The sequence below is a fragment of the Petaurus breviceps genome, unplaced genomic scaffold, assembly GCF_028583685.1.
Source record: "Petaurus breviceps papuanus isolate PSGF00001 unplaced genomic scaffold, PetGlider_PUasm1.0 186, whole genome shotgun sequence".
NCBI lineage: Eukaryota > Metazoa > Chordata > Mammalia > Diprotodontia > Petauridae > Petaurus > Petaurus breviceps.
Window position 1 is genome coordinate 33,075,530 of NW_027185798.1, and position 23,949 is coordinate 33,099,478.

At 40.0% G+C, this 23,949-nt stretch overlaps 2 protein-coding genes and 5 non-coding genes across 7 annotated transcripts; 2 read left to right on the forward strand and 5 right to left on the reverse strand.

Annotated features, from left to right (window-relative positions):
- Nucleotides 1-4,838: 4,838 nt before the first annotated feature.
- On the reverse strand, nucleotides 4,839-4,945 carry TRNAL-CAA (transfer RNA leucine (anticodon CAA)). The gene is made up of 2 exons: nucleotides 4,908-4,945; nucleotides 4,839-4,884 (listed from the first exon to the last, which is right to left on the reverse strand). It is a non-coding gene; the product is annotated as a tRNA-Leu (tRNA).
- A 4,955-nt stretch (nucleotides 4,946-9,900) lies between these two features.
- Nucleotides 9,901-11,197, reverse strand: LOC138162736 (histone H4). The gene has a single exon (XM_069090140.1). The coding sequence runs from the start codon at nucleotides 10,248-10,250 to the stop codon at nucleotides 9,939-9,941; it is 312 nt and encodes a 103-aa protein (XP_068946241.1). The 5' UTR covers nucleotides 10,251-11,197; the 3' UTR covers nucleotides 9,901-9,938.
- Nucleotides 11,198-18,894: 7,697 nt separating this feature from the next.
- LOC138162737 (histone H4) lies at nucleotides 18,895-19,319 on the reverse strand. Its single transcript, XM_069090141.1, has one exon. It carries the CDS (start codon nucleotides 19,262-19,264, stop codon nucleotides 18,953-18,955), a length of 312 nt encoding a protein of 103 aa, XP_068946242.1. The 5' UTR covers nucleotides 19,265-19,319; the 3' UTR covers nucleotides 18,895-18,952.
- Nucleotides 19,320-20,107: 788 nt separating this feature from the next.
- On the forward strand, nucleotides 20,108-20,179 carry TRNAM-CAU (transfer RNA methionine (anticodon CAU)). The gene has a single exon. It is a non-coding gene; the product is annotated as a tRNA-Met (tRNA).
- A 2,136-nt stretch (nucleotides 20,180-22,315) lies between these two features.
- On the forward strand, nucleotides 22,316-22,397 carry TRNAS-UGA (transfer RNA serine (anticodon UGA)). Its single transcript has one exon. It is a non-coding gene; the product is annotated as a tRNA-Ser (tRNA).
- An 845-nt stretch (nucleotides 22,398-23,242) lies between these two features.
- On the reverse strand, nucleotides 23,243-23,324 carry TRNAS-GCU (transfer RNA serine (anticodon GCU)). Its single transcript has one exon. It is a non-coding gene; the product is annotated as a tRNA-Ser (tRNA).
- Nucleotides 23,325-23,495: 171 nt separating this feature from the next.
- Nucleotides 23,496-23,567, reverse strand: TRNAQ-UUG (transfer RNA glutamine (anticodon UUG)). The gene has a single exon. It is a non-coding gene; the product is annotated as a tRNA-Gln (tRNA).
- Between the last annotated feature and the right edge of the window lie 382 nt (nucleotides 23,568-23,949).

Below are 23,949 nucleotides of genomic sequence, written 5' to 3' on the forward strand. Positions count from 1 at the left end.
TAGAGGACTTTCAAACATTCTTAATGGAAAAAAAAACAGCTCTTAATAGAAAATAAGGCATTCAAACACAATACTCAAGAGCAGAATAAAACAGCAAACATGAAAGAGAAATCACAAGGGATTCAATAAATTTAAATTATTTACATTTCCATATGGGAAGATAGTATATGTAACTCCTAGGACCTTTATCCTTTTTAGGGCAATTAAAAGGAGTTTACATAGACAGAGGGCATGGATTTGATGCAATTATGTTGGAATGATCCCCTATCCCCACAAAAAAATGAAAGGGTCAGAAAGGGGGATGCAATAGAGAGAGAAGGGAGAAAGGAGAGGTAGGATGGAGAAAATTTTCTCACATAAAAGAGGCACACAGGGAAGAGCTTTTTCAATGGAGAGGAAAATGAGAGGGTGGGAGGTAATGCTTGAACCTCACTCTCATTTGAATTATTTCAAAGAGGAAAGAATACACAGACAGAGACATACACAGACACATGCTCGCACGCACACACACACACACACACACACACACACACACACACTGAATTGTGTATAGAAATTTAACTTACCCAATAGGGCAATAAGAAGGGAAAGGGTTAAGAAAAATGGAGGGAGATGATAAAATGGAGGACAGAATAAGGGAGACAGTGGTTAGAAGCAATATAGACTTTCTTTTTTTTTTCACATTTATTCTTCCTTTATTAGAATGTTAGTACTGTGTCATCGTATAGTTCTTTACAATTTTTGAAATAAATTTACCTTTCCAGATTTATCTGGACCCTTGAATTTGTATTTCAATTTTCCTACTCAACTCTAGTCTCTTCATCAGAAATGTGTGAAAGTTCTCTGTTCCTTTAAAGATCCATTTTCCCCTGTAGGATTATACTCAGTTTTGCAAGATAAACTATTCTTGGTTGCAAGCCAGTCTTTTGAAATATTGTATTCCAAGACCTTTGTTTTTCAGTAGAAGCTGCCAGGCAGGTCTTGTGATATTGACTGTTGTTCCTTGATATAAACTCATTCTTTCTGGATAATTGCAGAGACAGAGAGAGAAAGTATTGACATTCTTGAGTCTTTTACTTTGGAGATTTCTTTGAGATGATCAGTTTTTGAGATGATCAGATCTTTCTATTTTTATTTTGTCCTCTGGTTCTAATACATCTGGTAGTTTTCTTTTATGATTTCATGAAATATAATATCTAGCTTTTTTTTAAATTATGGTTTTCAGGGAGTCCAATGTACCTTAATTTATCTAATCCTGACCTATTTTCCAGCCAGTTGTTCTTTATAGCAGATCTTACATTTTCTTCTATTCTTTTAATCCTTTGATTTTGTTTTTTGGGGGAATCTCAAGATTTGCAATAATTTTTTATATTGACTAATTTTGTCTTTGATTTTATTCTTCTCTCCAACTTTAATCACTGAATTGGAGCCTTGCTCCCTGCTGCAGTTTAGGATGGGGCAGTTAGCCTTATTTGTTTTTACCCTGAGTCCCCTGAGCTCTTATGATGACCTCTACCTTCCAAAGTTAGGCCCAAGATCTTTTAGATTCAGAAAACTGATTCTTCAAGGCCCTCTCTGGAACCACAGGGCAGAGTTTTAGGGATAGAGGCCCTGGGTCTGCCTGGACTATTTCATGTTGGTCTCTGCTATTGCTCCCTTGGGCTTTTTGGGTCCTCACTATGGGGCTTTCTGACTACTCTGGACTTTCTCAGGAGAACACTTTGCTTTTGTTGCCTCCAGATCAGTCCTACAGGCTACATATGTCCTGTCTCTGGTAGTATAGGCTCCCTGCACCTGAGGTGGCTTTGTTGGAGAGGCCCTCTTTCCTATTGCCTTTAAGGCTTCTTTCTGGCTGACCTTTTTTCTGGGGTGGAAAAAAAGTCACTTATTGTAGTTCCTCACTGGATTTCTTTATCATTATTAAATTTTGTGTGAATTTCAGGGTTTTGCTGGAGCAAATATATGGGAGCTCAGTGGTCTGCCTTCTGTTCAGTTAGTCATCTTGGTAGGTAATCCCTATGGTACTTTTCAACATGTTTTTTGTCACACCGAAATTTCTAAATATTGTGGAAGAAATAGACTTCATTGATTTTGGACTGGTCAAAAATTTTCATTCAAGCAGTTTCAGGAGAAGAACATTCATCACAGATGTAGAATCTCAGTGTTGTAAATAAGTTTTTTTCTAAGCTGAGTAAAAGTTGATCATTTCAAAGTCTTTTACACTGCCCAGGTGGAAAGCACCTGGGGCCTCGAGTCCCTGCAGGGTCAGAGGGGCAGCCCACAGCCAGCATCAGGCCATGTTTCACTGCCTTACAGACTGAACAGCAATATAGACTTTCAAGGAGGGACAGGATAAAAAGAAAAAGAGAAAAGAAGAAGAAAATAGGATGGAGGGGAATACACATTAATTTTAACTGTGAATGTGAAAAAGATGAGCACACCCATAAAACAAAGTAGATAGCAGAATGGATTAGAAACCAGAATCCAACAATATGTAGTTTACAAGAAACATGCTTGAAACAAAAAGACACACAGAATTAAAATAAAGGGCTGGAGCAGAATCCAATATGCTTCAGCTGAATTAAGAAAATTCATGAGAAGCAATCATGATTTCAGACAAAGCAAAAGTAGGCCTAATTAAAAGGGATAATTAGAGAATTAGAACATTTTGCTTAAAAAAATACCATAGATAATGAAATAATATTGTTTTTAAAAAAAAATTACAGCAAGTTTCTCTGGAAAACTTCTCATTCATTAATTATATACCGAGTATAGAACTGAGTCAAATTTATATAAAAGAGCCATTCCCCAAATGATAAAATGGTCAAAGGATATAAAAAGGAAGTTTTCAGAAGAAGAAATCAAACTATCTATAGTCACATGAAAAAATACTATAAATCACTATTAATTAGAGGAAGGCAAGCTGAAACAATTCTGAGTTACCACCTCACATCTATCAGAAATGACAAATGCTGTAGAGGATGAGGGAAAAATAGGTACACTTATGAATTATCAGTGGAGTACTGAACTGGTCCAATCATTCTTGAGAACCAGGCCCAAAGGGCTATAAACCTGCTGCATACTCATTGACGCAGCAATGCTACTACTAGGTCTGTATCTCAAAGAGAGTAAAGAAAAAAGAAAAGGACAAAGAATTGGAAATCAAGGGAATACTTATCAAGTAGGGAATGGCTGAACAAGTTGTAGCATATGATTGTGATGGAGTACTATTGTGTGTGTGGGAAATGATGAGAAGAGTGGTTACAGAAAAACATGGCAAGACCTATATGAACTGAGGCAAAGGGAAGTGAGAATAAGGAGATCATTGTACACAGTAACAGCAATGTTGTAGTGATGATTAACTGAAAGACTTGGCTGCTCTGAGCAATACAATGATCTAAGACAATTCCAAAGGACTCATGATGAAAAAATGCCATCCACCTCCACAGAGAGAGAAGTGATGAAGTCTGAGAGCAAACTGCCATATAATTTTCCCACTATTTTTCTTGCTTTTTTTCCCTTGTGATATGGCTAATATGGAAATCTGTTTGATGATTTCACACTTTAAACTGATATTCTATTGCTTACCTTCTCTTGTCTCCCTTAGTAAGGGACGTAGGAGGGAGGGAGAAATTTTGGATCTCCTCATTTCAAAAGCAAAGGATGTGAAAATAAATAAATAATTGGGGAAAAAAAATTGGATGGGTAGAGTACCTCAAGCTTATACCCATGTGCTTGGGTCCTTTTCACCAATTCTAGTTACAGAAAAGACCATCATAGATAGAATAAGCCTATTTAATCAAGCAAACAAATCTGAGAAGTTATGTAGATTAAAATATACCAAGAAATACGCAAAAGTGAATAAACTTGAAATAGAACCAGTCTGAGGCCTTAGCTCAGTCAACGGAGAGGACCCATTTTCAACCAAGGGGATATACTCTGTGTCTCCAGGGAGGCAAGTTGGAAATCAGGGACTTGTTGAAGAACCCCTCCAAATCTTCTTTGTCTTTCTCTTTCCATGTGTCACCAAAAGAGTTTGGAACTATGAGTGATCTCTCTTAAAAGAGGAATGAAGAATATTCCTCCTCTCCAAAGTTCTTGTAACCAACTCCCTCTGATGGCAAATTATTTAACTTGAAAAAGCTACAAACCAAGACTAAGGTGGAGGGAGAGTTGGTGCATGATTTTTTTGTTTGAAAATGATTGTGCACTCAATGCAGCCTCTGAAGCTTTGCTGCAACAAAGTATGGATCTGCTACTTAGGCTAATTTTGGCCTAAATATTAACTCCAAGACAACACAGGTGTTTCACCAGCTAGCACCACACCATCCATTCGCAGTACCTTTGGTTACAAGAAATGGAGAAGTTTTGAAAACTGTGGAAAACGTTATACCTTGGCAGTATACTTTCCAGGGATTATAAACTGATAATGAGGTTGACACACTCATTGTCAGAGCTAGCTTAATGTTTGGGAGGCTCTGAAGGAAAGTGTGGTAGATAAGAGACTACCAAACGGGAGGGAAGACAGAGGCCTTGTGCAGACCTCATTGTTGTATGCCTGTGAAACCTGGACCAGCGCCAAGCCAGGAAACTGACTCGCTCCCGTCCGAATAGTTTTAGGAAAATGCCAAAGATCACCAAGATTTCGAAGATCGCGTGGCAGGATAAAGTGCTGGACTATGGTTCTTTCTCAAGCTAAACTGCCAAGCATTTAAACTTTACTGCAGAGAGCGCAGTTCAGATGGGCTGGCCAAGTTGTTCGAATGACAAACATGTTTAGCTAAAAGAGCCCAGGAGCACTTCATTTGTTTAAAAAAAAAAAAATTTAAAAGTTCATGTGTCAGAAGTGGGATTTGAACCCACGCCTCCATACGGAGACCAGAACACTCCGTGAGGAAGGAATTAACCTTGAGTCTGGCGCCTTAGACCACTCGGCCATCCTGACACCGCGAGAATCGCTTGCGATAAACTGCTGAACATCCAACGCTTCTGCAGAGAGAGAAGCGGAAGAGCCGGTCACGTTGTTCGAATGCCAAACTTAACCCTTTCCTAGAAGACTATTTTATGAAGAGCTCGTATCGGGTAAGCGCTCCCATGATGGTTAGAAGAAGTGATACGGGGACACTCTCAAGGTCAAGAATTTTGGAATTGATTGTATGACGTGGGAGACACTGGCACAGAAAAGCCCAGCGTGACTCTCCTTCAGAGAAGGTGCTGTGTTCATTTGGATTATATGCATCAATATTTACCCTTGTAGAAATGAAAATATCCTAGGATTATTTTGACTTTCCAGTACCCCTAAAAGAATCTTGAAGATGTTCAGGGGTCTCCAGATCATATTTTGAGAGTCACTACTTTAAAACAACTCTAGGTGTACGTATTTAAATTAAGGCCACTTATTATACTCGTTGAAACAACAGGCTGAATTCAGGGAGTTAAAAAAATAAGGAAACCTGATCAGTCTCCGAGGTCTTTCAGTTCCTCTCTTTGGGAGCAAATGAATGTCTTCCCAAGTAAGTGATTAGCGAAGGGAAAAATAAGTCCGCTCAGGAAACTTACATGTTCAAAAGAGATTTATTAAGAGATATTCTTTACAACTGTTTGGAGACAGGAGTCTGGCAAGTGGCAAGCATCAGGTCACTGGCATGGAGGCTACCCAAATCAGAGTTAGCAGCTGTAGCTGCTCATGGAGCTGAGGGATTCTTAGTTTTCCTTCTTTGTACAGGAAAAGTTTCTTCTCTGATAGTTCCAAGATGACAATTAGTAGATTCCAAGATATTATCTGCTCCTCCTCTCCCAGGAGTATGCTTTGGACCTTTGGTATTAATTGTATTATATGGATTAGTTGAGGGGGAATGAAAACAGAAGACTGAAATGTTTCCTGAAGACCTTATCTAAGATACCAGGTCCATTTGGCCCAGGTGCAAACCAAGCTATGAAGCTATTATTGAGAAAAAGAGGGGAAGTCCTTCTCAGATGGTTTTAGAGAAAATAACAAGAAGGAAGGAACAAGTTATATCTACAGGATACCAGCCTGTTGATATAGGCAGAACTCCCAGGGAGTTCAGGAATAGTGCCAGGATAATGACCTTGAACTACTCTCTCAGGACCTTTTGAGCTGCTTGTGACTCCCTGCACCCCACCTTTGGCATTCTGTGTATGAAACAGAATTCTAGCAAAGATCCTAGCAAGGGCATAAAGGCTTTACTTATTCATATAGTAATGTACAGATGTGTGTATGACTGTCTCTAGTCTGTTGTTTTACATTCAGCAGAATGAAGAGGGATAGCATAAAATTCTAAGGAAAAAAAAAATCATATCCTTAGACACATAATAAGAAATAGTCACAGAGCTACAGAGACCCGGTAGTAGGAAAAGCAGAGCAGTGATTGAAGTGCTCTTGGTCCTGCCCCAATACTTTTATTTTTTCCCCTTTTACAGAAGAAGAAACTGGGTCAGAGAGGCTGTGACTTGCCTGTGGCTACACAGGTTAGGAATGTTGCAATGGTATTTAAATCCAAGTTTCTGAGATTCATGTTTCAGTTCTCTCTTTACTATATCACACACCTCCAGATTTGGGAATCATCAGTTTAGAGCAACAGCTAACACGGTGGGAACTTATGCAATTACTAAGGAGTTCAGAGAGAAGGAAAAGGCCCAAAGAGAAGAGAAAGGCCCTGGGGAATAATACATCCTTAAGGCATCAGGAAAAGAACCCACAAAAGAGATGGGGGAAGAGGAGAACAAGAAGAGAGGCCTGGAAGCTAAGGTAGAAGAAAGGGTTAAGAAGGAGGGATATGGTGATGGTATCGAATACTTCAGAAGATAAGGGGGATGAGCACTGAGGAAAGGCCATTCTGTTGAGAGATTTCAAGGTCTAGATGACACCGTGGGTTAGTGCTGGACTTGGAGTCAGGGAGAGATGAGTTCAAATGAACCCTCAGACACTTGTTACTTGTGGAACCCTGGCCAAGTCCCATAACCTCTGACTGCCTCAGTTTGTTCAACTGCAAAATAGTAGTAATAATAGCACCAACCTTGCAGGGTTCTTGTGAGCAGATTGAATGAGATAGCCCAACCTTGCCTTTGTTCTTTTCCCACTTTCAGGCTTTCAAGAGCACAGGCAATCTCCTTTCAACAGATCCATTCTTCTTCCATTATCGATCTCCATTTCTGGAAGCACAATCCAATAAAATCTGTCATTGTTTCTGGGAGGGGCATGCCAAGCCCCAGTCTCTGGTCAGAATTCTTGACCTGTATCAGAATGTAAGCTCATTGAAGAAAAGCAAAACATTGACATATGAGTGGAATGGAACATTTTTTTTTTTCCAACAAAAGAGCATTTTTTTCAGAAAATTCCTGGGTGATGATAGCTACCAATACAGCATTTTAAGATTTGCAAAGCCCTTGTCATATGTTATTTCCTTTGATCCTTACAACAACCCTGGGAAGCAGGTACTATTATTATTCCAATTATATAGATGAGAAAATTGAGGCAAAGAGAGGTTGGTTAATTATCAGAATTACACATCTTATGTCTGAGGAAGCATTTGAACTTAGGACTTCCTGAGACCACTACCAATCCAAGTCTATTCTGTGCACTGCACTATTGACTGAATTTACACAGAATATAGTAAACAGAAACAAGAAAATAATTTATATAAGGACAAAAAATGTTGTAAAGAAAAAATGAAGAATTAATTTAATTAATTAATAAAAAAAAATGAAGAATTCTTATCAAGGCAAAGACCACCAGTGTCTTCAAAGTACCAATGTGTCTCAAGGTTCTGAAATAAACATACATTTCTGGAAATAGCCAATGTGTGGATTTCTTTTGCTTGATTATTCTCATTTGCTGTAAGAGGGGATTAACAATAGTGATGTCAAAATTTAAAAAAAAGGAACATTGAAAATTTGTTTTAAATGCCCTGAAGGGAACAACAGGAAATTTAGAAAGAAGCACAAATAAGGACCATTTTTAAAGAAATGTAGAATTACATTTTTTAAAGAAAGCTCTATGAGAGGCTTAATTTCTTATAAAATCCTGTTTTCCTGTTTTGTTCCGTATGTGTGGCAATGCTGTGTTTTCATGTTTAATTTCAGAATAAAAAGATACAAATTTGGAAAAAGAAAAAAAAAAAGAATGCAAGCTCCATAAGAGCTAATATTTTCTCTGCCTTTGCATTTGTAGCCATTTAGCACATAGCAAGAGCCTAACAAATACTTTCTTCCATTAAATCATTTTATTTGTATGTATAAAACCGTGTTTGGCACTGAGAAAATAAATGTAGAGCATAGTCCCCCATTCCACCTTCCAATCTTCCTAACCTATATGAAAGATTCTGGCTTTTAAAGGCCTTTCTACGACCTGGCCCCTTTCTATCCTGCTGAAGTCAGAGTTGGGAGAGCTGGTACAGATTTTGAAGGAATTCACTCAGACCATCTCTTTAGCCGATGGAAGCTTTATTGAGCAAAAGCATACAGGCCTGAGATTTAGCAAGGAGCTAAACAAAGGTATCGACATAGGAAAAGGACCAGACTTATATACACAGAAAGCTACACAGATGGTGATGTTATTTTAGGGTTTCTAATAGGGGTTGGAGATTTAGGGACAGGATGAGGAAAGATGGATGACACAAGGGAGACGGGAAAATTTATGACCCAGGATAGAGGGGTGACAAGGTATTTTTATGGTCCCACATAAGAGGAAGTTTAAGACACTCTAAGGCTCAGGAGGGTCTCCCAAGGTACTGAGAAAAGCAACCCTTAATATTATTTTTAACCCTTAGGGCACCTTTGTATGTCCATCACTTCTAGGCTTGTAACACATTGATACCCTCCAGGAACTCTATGGTCCAACCATACTGGCCTCTCTCCTTGCCTTTGCAGTGACTGTCGCTGATACCTGGAATGCTCCCCCTGCTAAACTCCAGTTCTGAAAATTCCCTGATTTCCTAAAAATCAATCCAAGCACATCCTCTTCCATAAAGTCTTTCCTGGTGTCTCCCGACCTCCTCTCAACTCCCAAGCTGCTAGTGCTTTTCCCACCAAGGCTACTTCCCATCTATTTTACATTTATCTTGTATTTACTAACACAGATATGTATTATCTCTATTAAGAATGTAAACTCCTTATGCAACGGGATTGACTTCCCTTTTCCTGTGTATCCCAGCAAGCGCTGAACAGTGACTGACAGTATAGTAATTCATTAATGTTTTGTAAATTGAAAAACCTGCTTTCCACCGTTTTTCGGTTTGGGAGCCAATTCTTGGCATCTAAATGTTCAAATCTTGAAATCTTCCATAATCCTTAAAACCGTAGAAAACTGATACAGAATAGACCACATCTCAGTTTCTACAGCGGGAGAAATTAAGGCATGCATGTCACCAGAAAAACTGGCCCTTCCTGTTCTCGTTAATACCCACTATTCTCAGTAAAAGGCTTGGGCTAAATGATTTTGTTTTTCGCAACAAGTCACTCTCCACTTTTGTAACTGTCTTCCAGTATTTTGTGGAAACCGGCTAAAGCTTAAAAGATGTTTTAAAGGCCTTCAACCAGGCCGGATCAGAAAGTCCTCTTCTGATTGGACAAGAGATTCCTGTATTGACCAGGAGCACGTTGCGATTGGCTTTCTCTTCCCTTAGCCGCGACATCTGACACGCCCTCCGCCCAGACTGCCTGCTCTCCCCATCAGAATACAACGGGCCTCCATTTTGTGAGCCTGTGAACCTTTCACGCTGCAGAAGGACAGGCAACAGAATTTCCGTCTTAAATACACCCGACCCACCCTTCGGATTTTGTACACTTTGAAGTAAAAACAACTTTGTAACTTATAACGAAAAAAAAAAGCTAAATTACAGCTCCTTTATCAGACAATGGAGGGGGGCCCTGAAAAGGGCCTTTGGTTTTCCTGGGCGAGCTTGCAAACTGCTGCTGACTTAACCGCCGAAGCCGTAGAGGGTTCGGCCCTGGCGCTTGAGCGCGTAGACGACGTCCATGGCAGTCACTGTCTTCCTCTTGGCGTGCTCGGTGTAGGTGACGGCGTCCCGGATCACATTCTCCAGGAACACCTTCAGCACACCGCGGGTCTCCTCATAGATGAGCCCCGAGATCCGCTTGACGCCGCCGCGCCGAGCTAGACGACGGATGGCAGGTTTGGTGATGCCCTGGATGTTATCTCGGAGCACTTTCCTGTGCCGCTTGGCACCTCCCTTACCCAGCCCTTTACCGCCCTTGCCACGACCAGACATACTGACTACTAACCACCACAAAAAAAAATAACTGACGCATTCAGCGGGCTGCACTCCCTTATATATCCACGGAGCCGACCTGTTTGGGAACTGAAAGAGCGCGGGCGGGGCCAGGATTTTGGAGTTGTTTCCCGCCCGCTGTATAGTCAAGAATACGTCATTGAAAAACACTTAAAGAATAGATTCCCTCTAATTGTAAAAAACAACAAAGAAACATCTGATATTTTATTTCTGTTCAGAAAGGGGGGGGGGCAGGGGGGAGGTTATATCTTTCCAGGTAAAATTCGCTGGAAGATTCTGTAAATAAAGCCAAGTATAAAGGGCTATGTCTTCCATATCCTTCCTGAGGAGTTCAGGGTGAAATTGAAAAGAGCTAAAGGCTGGTTTATTTGATTTAAACTTCGCACACTAAATCGTAGAGTTAGATAGGAAAGTATCAGCAGTGCCCCTTTGGCAGGCTGGTGAAGCCTATGAACCCCTTCTCATAACGGTTTAAAAATTTTTTAAAACATTTTTATTTAAAGTTTTGAGTTACAAATTTCATCCCTTCCTCCCCTCCCACCTAGATGATAAGCAATCAGATACAGGTTATATAGGTGCAATTATTTAAAACATTTCCATATTATTCATTTTGTACAAGAACACTTGAGGAAAAAGGAAAAAAATGAGAAAACGAAAATATCATGTTTCGCTCTGTATTCCAACAATATCAGTTCTTTCTCTGGAGGCAAATAGCATGCTTCATCTTTGTCTTTTGGGATTGTCTTGGATCATTGTATTGTTGAGAATAGCTAAGTCATTCACAGTTCTTCATTGAACAAGATTGCTGTAACTTTGTACAACGTTCTCCTGGTTCTGTTCCCTTCACTGTAAACCAGTACATGTAAACCAGAACGTTTTTAAGTGCTTAAAACGAAATACACAAGATTCCAAAAAAAAAAAAACTATATTGGAATAGTTAACATATTTTTTAAACTCCATGGTTAAAGACTCCTCCCTCTCTCACCTTATTTTACAGATGAGTAAAATGGGGCCCAGGGAGGACTCCCATAAATGTCATAAACCAAATTTGAACATGAGTTTTGCCTTCCCTTTTACCAACCTGCTGCCCTAACACTGAGCCCATAGCCTCTAAGGCTTATTTGACCGTGTACTATCAACCTCAACCTAGTCATACAAAACCTTCCTAGTGTGGTGGGGGTGGGATGAAAGAACAAGAATTCCAATACCTGCTAGCATTTATCCAATCATGAAATTTTAGAGTTGAAAAGTACAACCCTCTCATTTTAAGGCTGAAGGAATTAAGGCCCTTGGATCTGCTACAGGCTATGCAGTTAGTGAGTGACATCAGCAACTAGAACCCAGGCCTTTCAGATCCTCAACAGCTCTCAGAACAATCATTAAATTACCTCCTTATTACAAAATCCCTCCATAAAGTCCTCTATCAAGCGTAAAAAACAGGAAGGCTTTAACTTGCCCAGGGTCTGGGTGGTAAGCATGAAAAGCATGGAGAGATGCCGTAATTTATGGAGTCCATAATATTTACAGGATGCTTTTTAAAAGTTTGAAAAGCATTTCTGCAAATATAATCTCATGTTATCCTCATAGTAGCCATGGGAGGGAGGTGTTATTATTCTCCCCCTTTTCCAGATGAGAGAACTGAGGCAGACAGAGTAAAGGGCGCTCATACATGTCTCAGGTCAGATTTAATTCAAGTTTCCCTGTATCTTGATCTAGGGTTCTGTCCACTGCACCACTAGCTTAGAGAAGGTACAGCTCAAGGAAGAAAAAACCTGGAGGAGTGAAAGAGGAAATAGAGGTTATGACAACAAGCTAGTTTCCCTTCCTGTTTTATAATTATTATATCCACCCTATTAGAGGAGTGTGAATGTTAATAGCTAGTACCTTTTTTTGGTAGCACTTTAAGGTTTACAGAATGATTTAAATGGCGTTTCTTTTGATCAAACCTGTGATTAAAGCATCATTATTACCACCATTTTACAGATGAGGAAACTGAAGCTTAGAGAGGTTATTTGCCAATGGTCACACAAGTAATAATTTCAGAATTGAGAATCAAGTCTGATTCTCCAAATCACTCGAAGTGATTCCATTATATCACCCTCTGTGAGCAAAGCCAAGGAAATACAACATATCTATCTTTGGAAATGTGACTCATAAATTGGCTAGAGTATTATTAGTTGGCAGAAAGTAATAATAGAAGATGCCCAAAAGGGTATAATATCATAGACCTAGATGGAACTTGGAAAGCCATTTATTTCAAATATATCATTTTATAGAGGAGGAAACTGAGATCCCATAGGCAATAATCATCAGAGGCAAGATTTGAACCTTGGTCTATCTGATTCCAAAGTTGAAGGTGGGAGATGGAATGAGAGAAATCTTTCCATTGTAACCATGTAACAGATTGCAAAAGGCTTGAAAACTGTCTGTTATTGCCTTGTTGAAGCAAAGCTATCATTATGGACAATAACAGGCAGTTGAATATTTTTGAGAAAAGGTGTGACATGACTAGATTCATGTGTAAGAAATATTATCCAGTCAGTGGTATTACAGATGATTTACAGAGGGTGGGGAAGGTAGAGAGTGACAGTGGAAAGATTGGTTCAAAAGTTTAATACAGCAGAAGGAAAACCACACCTAGAGTCCAGCCACCTGAGTTGGTACACTGCCCCTGCTGCTACTTTGCCACCTTGGGCAAGGCTAAGATGCCATCTGGCTGAGCTGGCACTTTGGGCAGCCCTTTCCCCTAAACTTTATGCCAATTATCTCTTCCCTTTCCCCCTCCTGGCTGTATACTGACCAACCTTATCCCAACCTGACATCTGCAGGAAAGGACACAGAGTCCCTACTCCATTCCATTCTTCAGACCAACTCCTTTAATTCTACATGGTCCCTCCCATTCTCCCTTCGTTTTCTTGAGTGGACATGGATAAGCAGGGAGTTACCACATAAAACCCTCCTAGTAAGATGGCAGACCTCCAGGCATTACTATCTTACCTGCTACTATGCTAATTCCCCATGCATTGCCATGTGACTTGCCAATGTGCCCTAAGAACCCCCAGCTCTCCCATTGAACCCTCCTATATTTGCCGAATATGAGTTCTTTGAAAGCAGTGGGCTAGCACAACATTCTGTTTGTATTGCTAGCACTTAGTGCAGTGCTTGGTGCATAGTGAACATTTAATCTATGTTTTCCATTTATCCAAATCAGTTGGGTCATTTATAGCAGAAAGAATGCCACATCTTCACTGTGTAGATACAGGGATGGTTTCTACAAATGAAGTGTTCAAAGGGAGACCCTTTAAATATTTCAGCTGGAGTGCCAATGAAGGCCTGTCCTGAGGACCTGAACTAAGCTTATAGGATTATCAGTTTAGCCTAAAGGTCACATAGCTCAACCCCTTCATTTTTACAGATGAAGAACCTATGGCCCAGAAACCGGTAGGCCAACCAGGGGCACACAGTGGTAGCGGTGGGATTTGATCATGGCCACTTCTTCACCAAGTCCACCTTGCTTTTCATTTTACTGTGGCTGAAGCAAAGCTATTAGAGGGCCTAAGATTGGCAGGTGTATTATGGCTAGAACTTAGTAACTGATTAGATGGGTGATAGCAGAGAGAAGGAGGTTGTGAAAATGGAAGGCCTGGTGAATACAAGAGGTATTTATAATGAAGCCAGGAGGAGGAGCAAGGTTAGGGAGAGCTATTGAAATATCCTCCTAATTAGTCCCTTTACTATCAACCTCTCCACTCTAACCAGTTTTCCACTGAGCAGCCCAGTGTCCCAAAGTACAGAGAAGCCTGCTTATATCCTCAAGTTCTTTGGTGTTTTCCTGTGTTTTGAGATAAATGGAATCTCCTCATCTGCACAGCTGAAAGCTTTCCACAGCGTGATTCTAATCTACCTTTCCAGACATTAAGGAACATTCCCCTTCACATTCTCTGTGCTCCCACCAATCTACCTGCCGAACTCCGCATTCTCTCTAGAACCTCATGACTGATGACCAGCTTGTTTAGAATCCTTAACTTCCTTCTGTGCTCACCCTAGGCCCACCACCTCCTGTGTTTCTCCTCATTTCCTAACTGCTTTCTCCTCCTCAAATTATCTTGCATGTATTTTGCTGTGTAAATTTTGCATCCCCAAGTACAATGTAAGCTCCTAAAGGACAAACACTATTGTTCATTTTGTCTTTGTGACCCCAGGGTCTACTTAGCATGTCATCTTGCATGCAAAAAATGTTTCATAAAAGAATGAATAAAGAGGGAGGTAAAGATAAAATCAGTTTGGGACACGATGAAAGCAGGGGAGAGCAGTTCACACTGATAACATTTAGAAATACCAGAATTTTGTTGATGGCCACTCCTAAGACTATGTAAATTTGTGATATTATTACTATTATTATTGGCAGGCACTATCTAATTCTTTTTTTTATCAGTTTTTCGTAGTGTCTAGCACTCTCAAAAGAGGCCTCAAAAGCACATTTTTTACTTAACAATAAGAAGACATATAGCACTTTAAGGTTTATAAAGTGCTTGTGTCACAAAAACAGAAGTAGTTCAGAGCAAAGCTGGCATGTGAATGCCAACGTCCCATTATGCTGTGCTACCTATGAATAACTAAATAGATAGATAAATATCTTATTAAACAAAGGTCTGGTTTCCTGTCAAGGAGGTCTGTCCCAGGTCTGTTATGTTTAAGTCTTCTTTTGGGAAATCTAGGTGACTAGTTGACCAGCTGAGACTAACCTCTTTAATAAAACAATATTACAAAAGCATTATTCTTCCTTCTTTTTAAGTTTTTAATACAGAGTTCCCCCACTATAGGGCATGTCACTCTGTTAGGGAAGACATAAAGTAATGGTAAAAATTATTGGATATTTTCAAACATAACAAATATATCTATTTTGACATATTTTCAAATATATCTTTATTTTTACAATGAACACAAAATCAAATTCCAAGTCAACAGAAGTGAAATTACCACAGTGAATTTGCTCTAAGTGACAGTGAATGTAGAGTGGCATTTAATATAGTCTATTTAAATGACGTCAGATTTGAGGACTGGGCTTTGTATATTGGGGACAGAATTTGGGAGATGTTGGATGAAAGTAATGGTCATTGATTTAAAGGTCCTATACGTGTACACATCTTTCTCACTGGCTGTGACGTATGTGAGTGTGGCTTATGGGTAGTGATAAATCATCAGCCACATCAGAGAAATAAAATAGAGTTCACGTACAGAACTTATGCATCTAGAGGCAAATTTATTGAAGGCTGTCTGGGGTCACAAGTAACAGGGCCATGGATGGTAAGATTAACATAGTCGTTAGTTCAATGTCATCCTTACAGCTTGACTCCCAACTCCCCCCACATATCCAATCTGTTGTCATCTTTCTATTTCTGCCTTTACAATCTCTCTTCACAGGACTCGCCCTCCTCGCCTCTCCTTGGATGTACTGTATCAGCCTGGTAATCTCTCCTCATTCCCATCCATTCTCAATACAATTGCCAATGATCTTCTTAAAATGAAGCTCTGACCTCATCACCTTCTTAATCTATAAACTGTAGTGACTTTCTTTTACCTCTAGGATCACATAGAAAATTCTCTGGTTTTTTAAAGAACTTCATTCTAACCATCTTCTTACAATTTATTACCTTCCATGGATTCTTGATACAATGATGCTGGCCTGGCTTCCTTGCTGTTTTTCGTTAGAGGATACTCCCATCTACTGACTCATTTTTTCACTGGTTGTACCCAGTGCCAGAGATATCCTCCCCTCTCATTTCTATCTCCTGGACTTTATGAATTTCTTAAACACTCAGCTCAAATCATATCTCCTATAAGAGGCTTTTCCCATCATCCCAGAGGAACAGGAGTTCCTCGAGGGCAGAGATTATGTTTTTGGCCCTTTTTCTGCATCACAGGTGTTTAGCATAGTACCTGGTATATAGTAGGAACTTAATAAGTGCTTCTTGATTGAATGGTTTAATGTATTTAATGTATATACTTATATATATAAGTATATACTTAAATGTATTCTTACCTGCCCTTTAGTGTTCCAAAGCCAGCTGGTGATGGCAGCCCCATGAAGGATAACATGTGCATTCAGTTCATTGGATGACAACATAGAGACTTCTAAGCCTTCCACTTATTTGTTGAAAGAATCCTAGCTTCTAAGTGCTGGTGACTTTTCCTTGTTTCAGAGGGATTCTAGGACAGTGTCTGGTGGGGTATTATCTGTTATCTCCATCCCCAAATCTACTTTTTAAGATCTTTGAGCATTATAATTAGTTGAGGAGAGAAAGAAGAGAAAATATAAAGGGAGAGAGTATGGCTTGCTCTTTGATTGACCTTAAAACATTATTATTCACTGCAAACAGATAGGAAACTTTTAGACATATCTTATCATATAGTCCCAGAGCTGAGGGTACTGAATAGCAACAAAGAAAGGCAGATGTCCTCAAGTTTGTTCACCGTTTGAAACTCTTGCATCTTTCAAGCCAGCCTCCAAACACTAAAGCATATTTTCCATATGGGTGCAAGTAACAGATTAACCTTCATTCTCGTTACTTTCCTTTAACTTCACATATTAGGGTATCTTGAATCAGTAAGGTGGATCATAAGGCAAGTACAAAAGGATCGAAAATGCTGTCAGAATAGGAAGCCAACCATGGGACATGACAGGAGTGGGAGAGAAAGGAGACAGGATGACTAAGGAGACCCTAAACTCAGGAGTAGCAGAAGAATGCTGACAATTTTGACAATTAGATCACCAGTCTCCACAGATCACTATAAGGCAGATGGCCCCAAACACTGTTTTGCCCTTTTTTTTAAAGCACTGAACTATAAGTTCAGAGGGGGAACTGTGACTTTCCTCCCACTGTGCTGAGGTTAAATTAAGCAGGGATGAAATTACCTATAAGAGGTTTCATCTTCAGGCCCCAAATAACTTCAGTCTGACCCATCAACCATTCCTGGATCCTTTTATATTGGGACTCTGATCATACCAGTTCTATGTTTTAGAAGTTTCAGTGACTCACTATTGCTTCTAGAACTGAAATACAAAGTGGCTTGTTTGGAAAATTTTTTTTAGAGGTTTTCAGAGTTAAGTGACTTGCCCAGGGTCATACAACTAATATCTCCAACTCAGGTCTTCTGACTCCAGGGCCTGAGCTTTTATCAACTTCACCATCTAGCAGACCCTATTGTTTGGAATTTAAAGCCCTCCACAGTCTAGAATAGATTCAGGCATCTTTTCCAGGTTAATTAAAAATTACTCCTCACTTCAAGCTCTCTACATTCAGTCAGTTAAAAAAAATATTTGTGAAAAGCATTTAGCACAGTGCCTGGCATATGCTTATTCCCTTTCTCCTTTCCCCAGTCAAACTGAACCATTTGCTCTTCTCCATGTATCCTTTGGGCATCTAAGTCCACTCATCCTCTACACCAGGCTGTTTTTCCATTACAGCTGTCATAGGTTCTATACATCTGAAAAGACCTCCTCACTTTCACCCCTTGAGACTCCTAATTTTCTTCAGAGGACAAGTCTCCCTCAAAACACCTTTCTAGTTATCAATACCTTGGTTTTTCTCTCACCCTCAAATCACTTTGCATTTATTTTGTATCTATCCTGTATTTATTGGGGGAGGGGGGGTGAATGGAAGGGCACTATGGAACAGTGGAAAGTCTACTGACTATGGGATTCTATAGAGGACCCTCATTCAAAACTCTGATCTCCCATTTTCTACCTTCTTGACCTTAAGAAAATCAATTCGATTTTTAAGCCTTCCCTTTCCTCATCCCTAACATGAGAATTTTGGAATAGATGACCATTTAAGATCCTTCCAGCTCTAAATCTATGGTATTATTTTCCAGTAAATTAGAAAATCTTTGAATGTGGGCCTTGAAGATTCTAATTCTGGCAGGGAGGGGAGGAAACCTATCAAATCAATTATCCAGGGTAAACGTTCCTTAAAACATCTTATTTAACCTTCTTTTAATGGAGTTAGAAGAATTCTTCCAAGGATTAACCATTTTCCTGAAAACCACGTCCTACTAATCTGGTTATACCTCTTTGATAATATTCACTACCACAAAAATTCAGAAATGGAAGACTTCAGCATTATTTAGTCCAGTTACTGAGACACACATTACCTACCTATATAAAGAAAATCTACAAAGAACTACAAATTTAGACTTGGGGAAACTCAAATTAGTGCAAATAGTGTTTCTCCCCTTAGGTAAACAGCTGCTTACAAAAGTTGTCTCACCTCTTGGTGGCTGGTTAGCCTGCATTAGTCTGTAGTTAGAAAGCCTACAGTATAAGAATCGAGTTCATAAAACTATTCGGATTTAGACTCCAGCCGGGCCAGAAATTTAAAGATTGATTGGCTCGATTTTCCCACTAGGCAAGTTCCGTGTTCTTTTGTTTCAAAGCCTCCTCCCGCCCAATGGCCTTTTGCTAGAATACTTCGTTAAAACAAGTTTTTCTTGCTTTGTATGGAAGCTCTCTTACTGCAAGGGACGGAAATGCTACCTTAAATAATATCACTCAAATCCAGCGTAGAAAGGCTTAATAAATCCTTCCTTGCAAATAAGACTAGTTACTGCCCTTTAAAGAAAATTTTGAGGGGCCCTGAAAAGGGCCTTTATTTTTCTGGGGTTTATCGAGAGCGATGTTTTTAACCGCCAAAACCGTAGAGGGTTCGGCCCTGGCGCTTGAGCGCATAGACCACGTCCATGGCAGTCACTGTCTTCCTCTTGGCGTGCTCGGTGTAGGTGACGGCGTCCCGGATCACGTTCTCCAGGAACACCTTCAGCACACCGCGGGTCTCCTCATAGATGAGCCCGGAGATCCGCTTGACACCGCCGCGGCGAGCCAAACGACGGATGGCAGGCTTGGTGATACCCTGGATGTTATCCCGGAGCACCTTCCTGTGCCGCTTGGCACCCCCTTTACCCAACCCCTTGCCTCCTTTGCCACGACCAGACATGATAAAGTTCAACCACGACGGAAAGCTGTTGCTTACGACGGGCTGCACTCCCTTATATATCCACGGAGCCGACCTGTTTGGGAACTGAAAGAGCGCGGGCGGGAAATAGAATTTCTAGGTTCTTTTTCCGGGTCTTTTCTGGCTCTGACACAGCGCATGTGCAAACCCTGTTACCGAAGTCTAAGAAGCTTCTTAATTTGCTTCAGCTAGGCCGCCCATCTCATCCTGGAGAACTAGTCCCCTTTATTCTTTTGGACTCAAGCAAAGCACTTTCTGAGCTTGTTTTCAGGAAAGGTTCTGTGTTCTTCCTTGTTTTGTTTGTGGAACTTAGGGCAAGGACCCCAAAAGCCCGATGACTTTTTCCTAAGGTTGCAGCTGACGAAATATACACTGGAAACGATACTAAAATGCTTCTCGTGTTTACATCACCCAACATTTACCTGTATGCACAGGGAGGAAAGGAGTGCTATAAGACGCTGTATATTTAGATTATTATTATTATTCATCTTTCCATTAAATGAAAAAAAGTGAGAACGCTCACTGGTAGAATTCACAGAGGCATATACACATGCAGCACTTTATTTCACTTTTAGCATTTGTACAGAAATAATAAGGTAGTTGGGCTCGGAGGTTCAGTCAGTTTAGAAGGAGCAAGTCAATTTTTTGTCTTCTCTCACGTGCAGTAGGGTGCTTCGGGATTGGGGGATAGAGCTGAAAAATTTCCTATGGATTTGAGAAGAGAGTTCTCGGAAAAAAAAAAGACGAATAAAGGGATGGATGGCCGCCACATTTATGCAGATGAGATAGCCAATTGAGGAATAAAAAACAATATTTTCCGTTGTCAGCAGAGTGGCGCAGCGGAAGCGTGCTGGGCCCATAACCCAGAGGTCGATGGATCGAAACCATCCTCTGCTAGGCATTGTCGCTTTTTAAGTTACTTGCAGTCGGAAAGATTTTCTGTTTTACATTAAAAAATATATAAATGTTCTTTAGCTTCGTGGGGGAAAGAAGAAAATGAAATGGTAAGCGATTTAAATGAAATGTAATGGATTAACCAAAGATAAAAGTATGATTGGACTCTGACATTATAGTACTTCCTCCTGAAATGTATCATCAAAAAACATGTTACCCACTTCCAGATATAGAAATGACTGATTCAGAGTGCAGAATGAGGTTTTCGTTTGTTCCTTTGATGTGTTTTCTTGTGTAATGCCAGAATTTGTTTTGTTTGACGTCTTTATTACAGGTTTTACTTTTCATACTTTCTCTTGGGGTTGGAGGATGAGAAGGGAAGGGGAAGAGAATCCAGGCCTTGAAGTAAAATAAAACTGAATTTAAAAAAGAAATATAGCATCAACCTTTATCACTTAAATATTGCACTTTAAAACTTCAATTATCATCACTGTTAACTGATGTGTCCACTAAGGTTGACCAAAATTCTTATTTTGTCATTGAGATATTTTTGAATAAATCTGTGATGATTAACGAAATAGAAAAAAGATGAGGTGAAGAAAAAGTTGAGAGTTTAAAGTTCCAGAAAAAGTGGGGTGATCCTGGAGAAAGCAAGAAATCTTCTTAGGCTAGCTTAGAGATTGGTATATTGCTTGCTCCATAGGCCCCACAAATGGGCCTGCTAGCTCAAGCTGGGAGTAACTGTATGTAACTAAGATTAGAGGGCTTTGGGAACCTAATTCTATTTCTGTATTTTTGTAGAAATCAGTTTCTCAAGATAATGTTGAGATGGGAAACAGGGGAAGGAATACATCAAACAGGCTCTATATTCATAAATATATATATTCATTAATCAGTTTGTTTACTCATAGATTCATATATACATAATACAGACATACATACATATGTGTTAGGAACCACAGAAGATGCAAAAGGATACAACAACCATCTCAACTCAACATTCAGTCTAATGGGCACTGAACCCTGAGTGTTTAGAATCCATTCACTTTTCCATTCTGAGCCTGAGAAAGGACCCAAGACCTCAGGGACAAATAGAAACTTTGTGGGGCAGGGGGAGATTCAGTGGAAAGATATGTAAAGATACAACTAGTTTTCTTCCAAAGTACTTTGTGAAGTCAGATCTGCTTGACTGAGGAAAATCATCCCCAGTGTAAGCTAAGCAAAGTGGGATTTGTTGTTGTTTTTCTGGAGTTCGGGTTCCTAGACTCAGGCAAAATTGTAAACATCTGAAGGATCAGTCTCTTTTGAACCCTGATAATTCACAGCTGTGTTGAGTCACCTAGGTTTCCTGCCAAGTCTTTGCTATCTATATATTCTGGGAGGTTGGCATTTTGCTTTGGGGTTCCAATTATGAGAATGAACTTTTCATTCCCTGGATGGGGCTCTGAGTAGCCATTTGATAAGAGCACCCCCTCTCCCCTTACTCAGAGGTTTGTGCTCTCTCCATCCAGTGGTGTATGTAAGTGGTTGTATTACTTTGTTCAAATAGTAGGAGCCCTGTCTGTTGAATCCCTGTACTAATTTCTCTGCTTGTATTTTCTACTTATCTCTGTGAATTAAAGTAAGATTGTTGACCCCTTTAAAGGCTCTTTTTCCTTTAGCAAAGCAGATCAAAGAACCTGTATTAGCAGCCCACCCGGTGTGGTGTGGTTGCCAATACACCCTTTCATTGAACTGGTTAAAAAAAAAAAAAGCCTTTAAGAGTCCAGTTGTTAGGTTATAGTTTGTCATCACCCTACTATACAAGATTCAAAAATCGCATGTATTTTTTTTAAAAGAGCACTAATTGTTCACACACTCCCTTAGAAAAGGCTCTTTGAAGCTGGCAGAACTTAAATGCCTTTTGAATTCATCACCTTAACCATTTGCCTACCTTGCTAATACAGTTCGTATTAAAATTTTAGAATAATCTGATCAAGCTATTAATTAATTCGTGGTTTTAGTTAAATAAATATATATTAGGTGCCTATTATATATCAAACACTGCATTTATCTAATTCGACTATGAAGAAAATACTGGATGTTAACCTGAAAGAAAATGAAGAAATGAAACATTCATGAGATAACTCGGAGCACATAGTAGTCGTGGCCGAGTGGTTAAGGCGATGGACTTGAAATCCATTGGGGTTTCCCCGCGCAGGTTCGAATCCTGCCGACTACGGAGTATTATTTTTGGGCACGATATTAAAAAGAGGTTGCTTTGGTTCTATTTCTCTTATCTCCTACCGATATGATGATTCGACTGATTTGAAGTGTTATGGTTTCCCTATTTCTGAAAAGAGCGAGGTAGGAATGGTCAATTCGTCTTTGGTCGTCCCAGTGATTCAAATTTACATATTCCTGAAACTAGGAATCTTATCTCTAAATTTCCTTCCAGTTACTTCAAGTAGGATGTTTGCTTTAAGAAGTCAGGAGAGAAGGAATGGGGGGGGGGGGGGGGAGGCGGCGGTGCAGAGGAGTATTGGAGCAATGGATTTTGAACAGAGGATGAACACATTTTTTATAGATGAAGGTACATGCCATGAACACCAAACAGCACAAAAGTTTTGCATGAGAAAACCCCACAGCAAATTCTGCGAACGTAAATTTTACTGGAGAAGAGGAAGGAGTCAGTATTGGTTCCATGAAAGAGGGGATTCAAGCTTTGCTAACTGTATCTTTGTATCTCTAGCTCCTAACTGCTTAAGAGAGTTTGTAACTTGTTTCACAGATTGGCAAAAGAATTTATTTCGGAGAGGCTGATGAGAATACACAGAACGTCATCACTGAATGAAAAGTATTGAAGTTTGTTGTACAAAAAGTTACGGAGGAGAAAGGCCAGGATTGTGGTGAATTTTATTTCTTAGGTAAAGATTCGGAATCATTCAGAAATCACTTGAGCATATTTTTCTTGGGTTAACCTGAAACAGGAATCAACACCCCTTTCAAGCACGTGCCTCTTACATTTTTTCCCCCTCGGAAATCGATAAAGGATTAAAAACCACACGTTCGGTAAACAAGAGAATCCGACGAGGATGGGATTCGAACCCACGCGTGCAGAGCACAATGGATTAGCAGTCCATCGCCTTAACCACTCGGCCACCTCGTCTATTTGTTTAAGGTTTTGGATTCGTTTCTATAGTAGTGAAGAGTATTTCCTTAAACGAGAAATATGCATTAGGGAATTTCTCTGCATTCCTTTTCTTTCTTTGAGAGATCTACAAAACACAATATGAATGTCCTTAAATCTGTAAAGGTAAATAAGTGGAAAAAGTTCTGTAGGTCCCACCGAGATTCGAACTCAGATCGCTGGATTCAAAGTCCAGAGTGCTAACCATTACACCATGGGGCCTGCCAACGGACAGAAGCCCGAGAAATTGATCCATATTTGATGCAGCCAATTTTTTTTTTCCCTTTTAAGATCATGTTTCTCTTCCACGTTTACGGTTTCATAAACAACTGCACTTGAGCCTTCAACTGAGGGGAAAGGAGAGGGCTTATAACCCTTATCAACATGTCCCCGAGAAGAGGACGAAGCAGGTCCGAAACTGAACTCAGCCTGGCCTCCCACCCAATTCACAGAATGCCCCTGAAAAATTCTCTCCCTCGAGCTTCTCCAAACCCTTATTAGCCCAACCTCAGAGCACCCAGGGAACAGCTGGGGGATTTGCCAGAGCCTGGAGGCTCAGGTTCCCAGAATGCACAGCACCGGATGCGAGGGGGGAGGGGAGAGA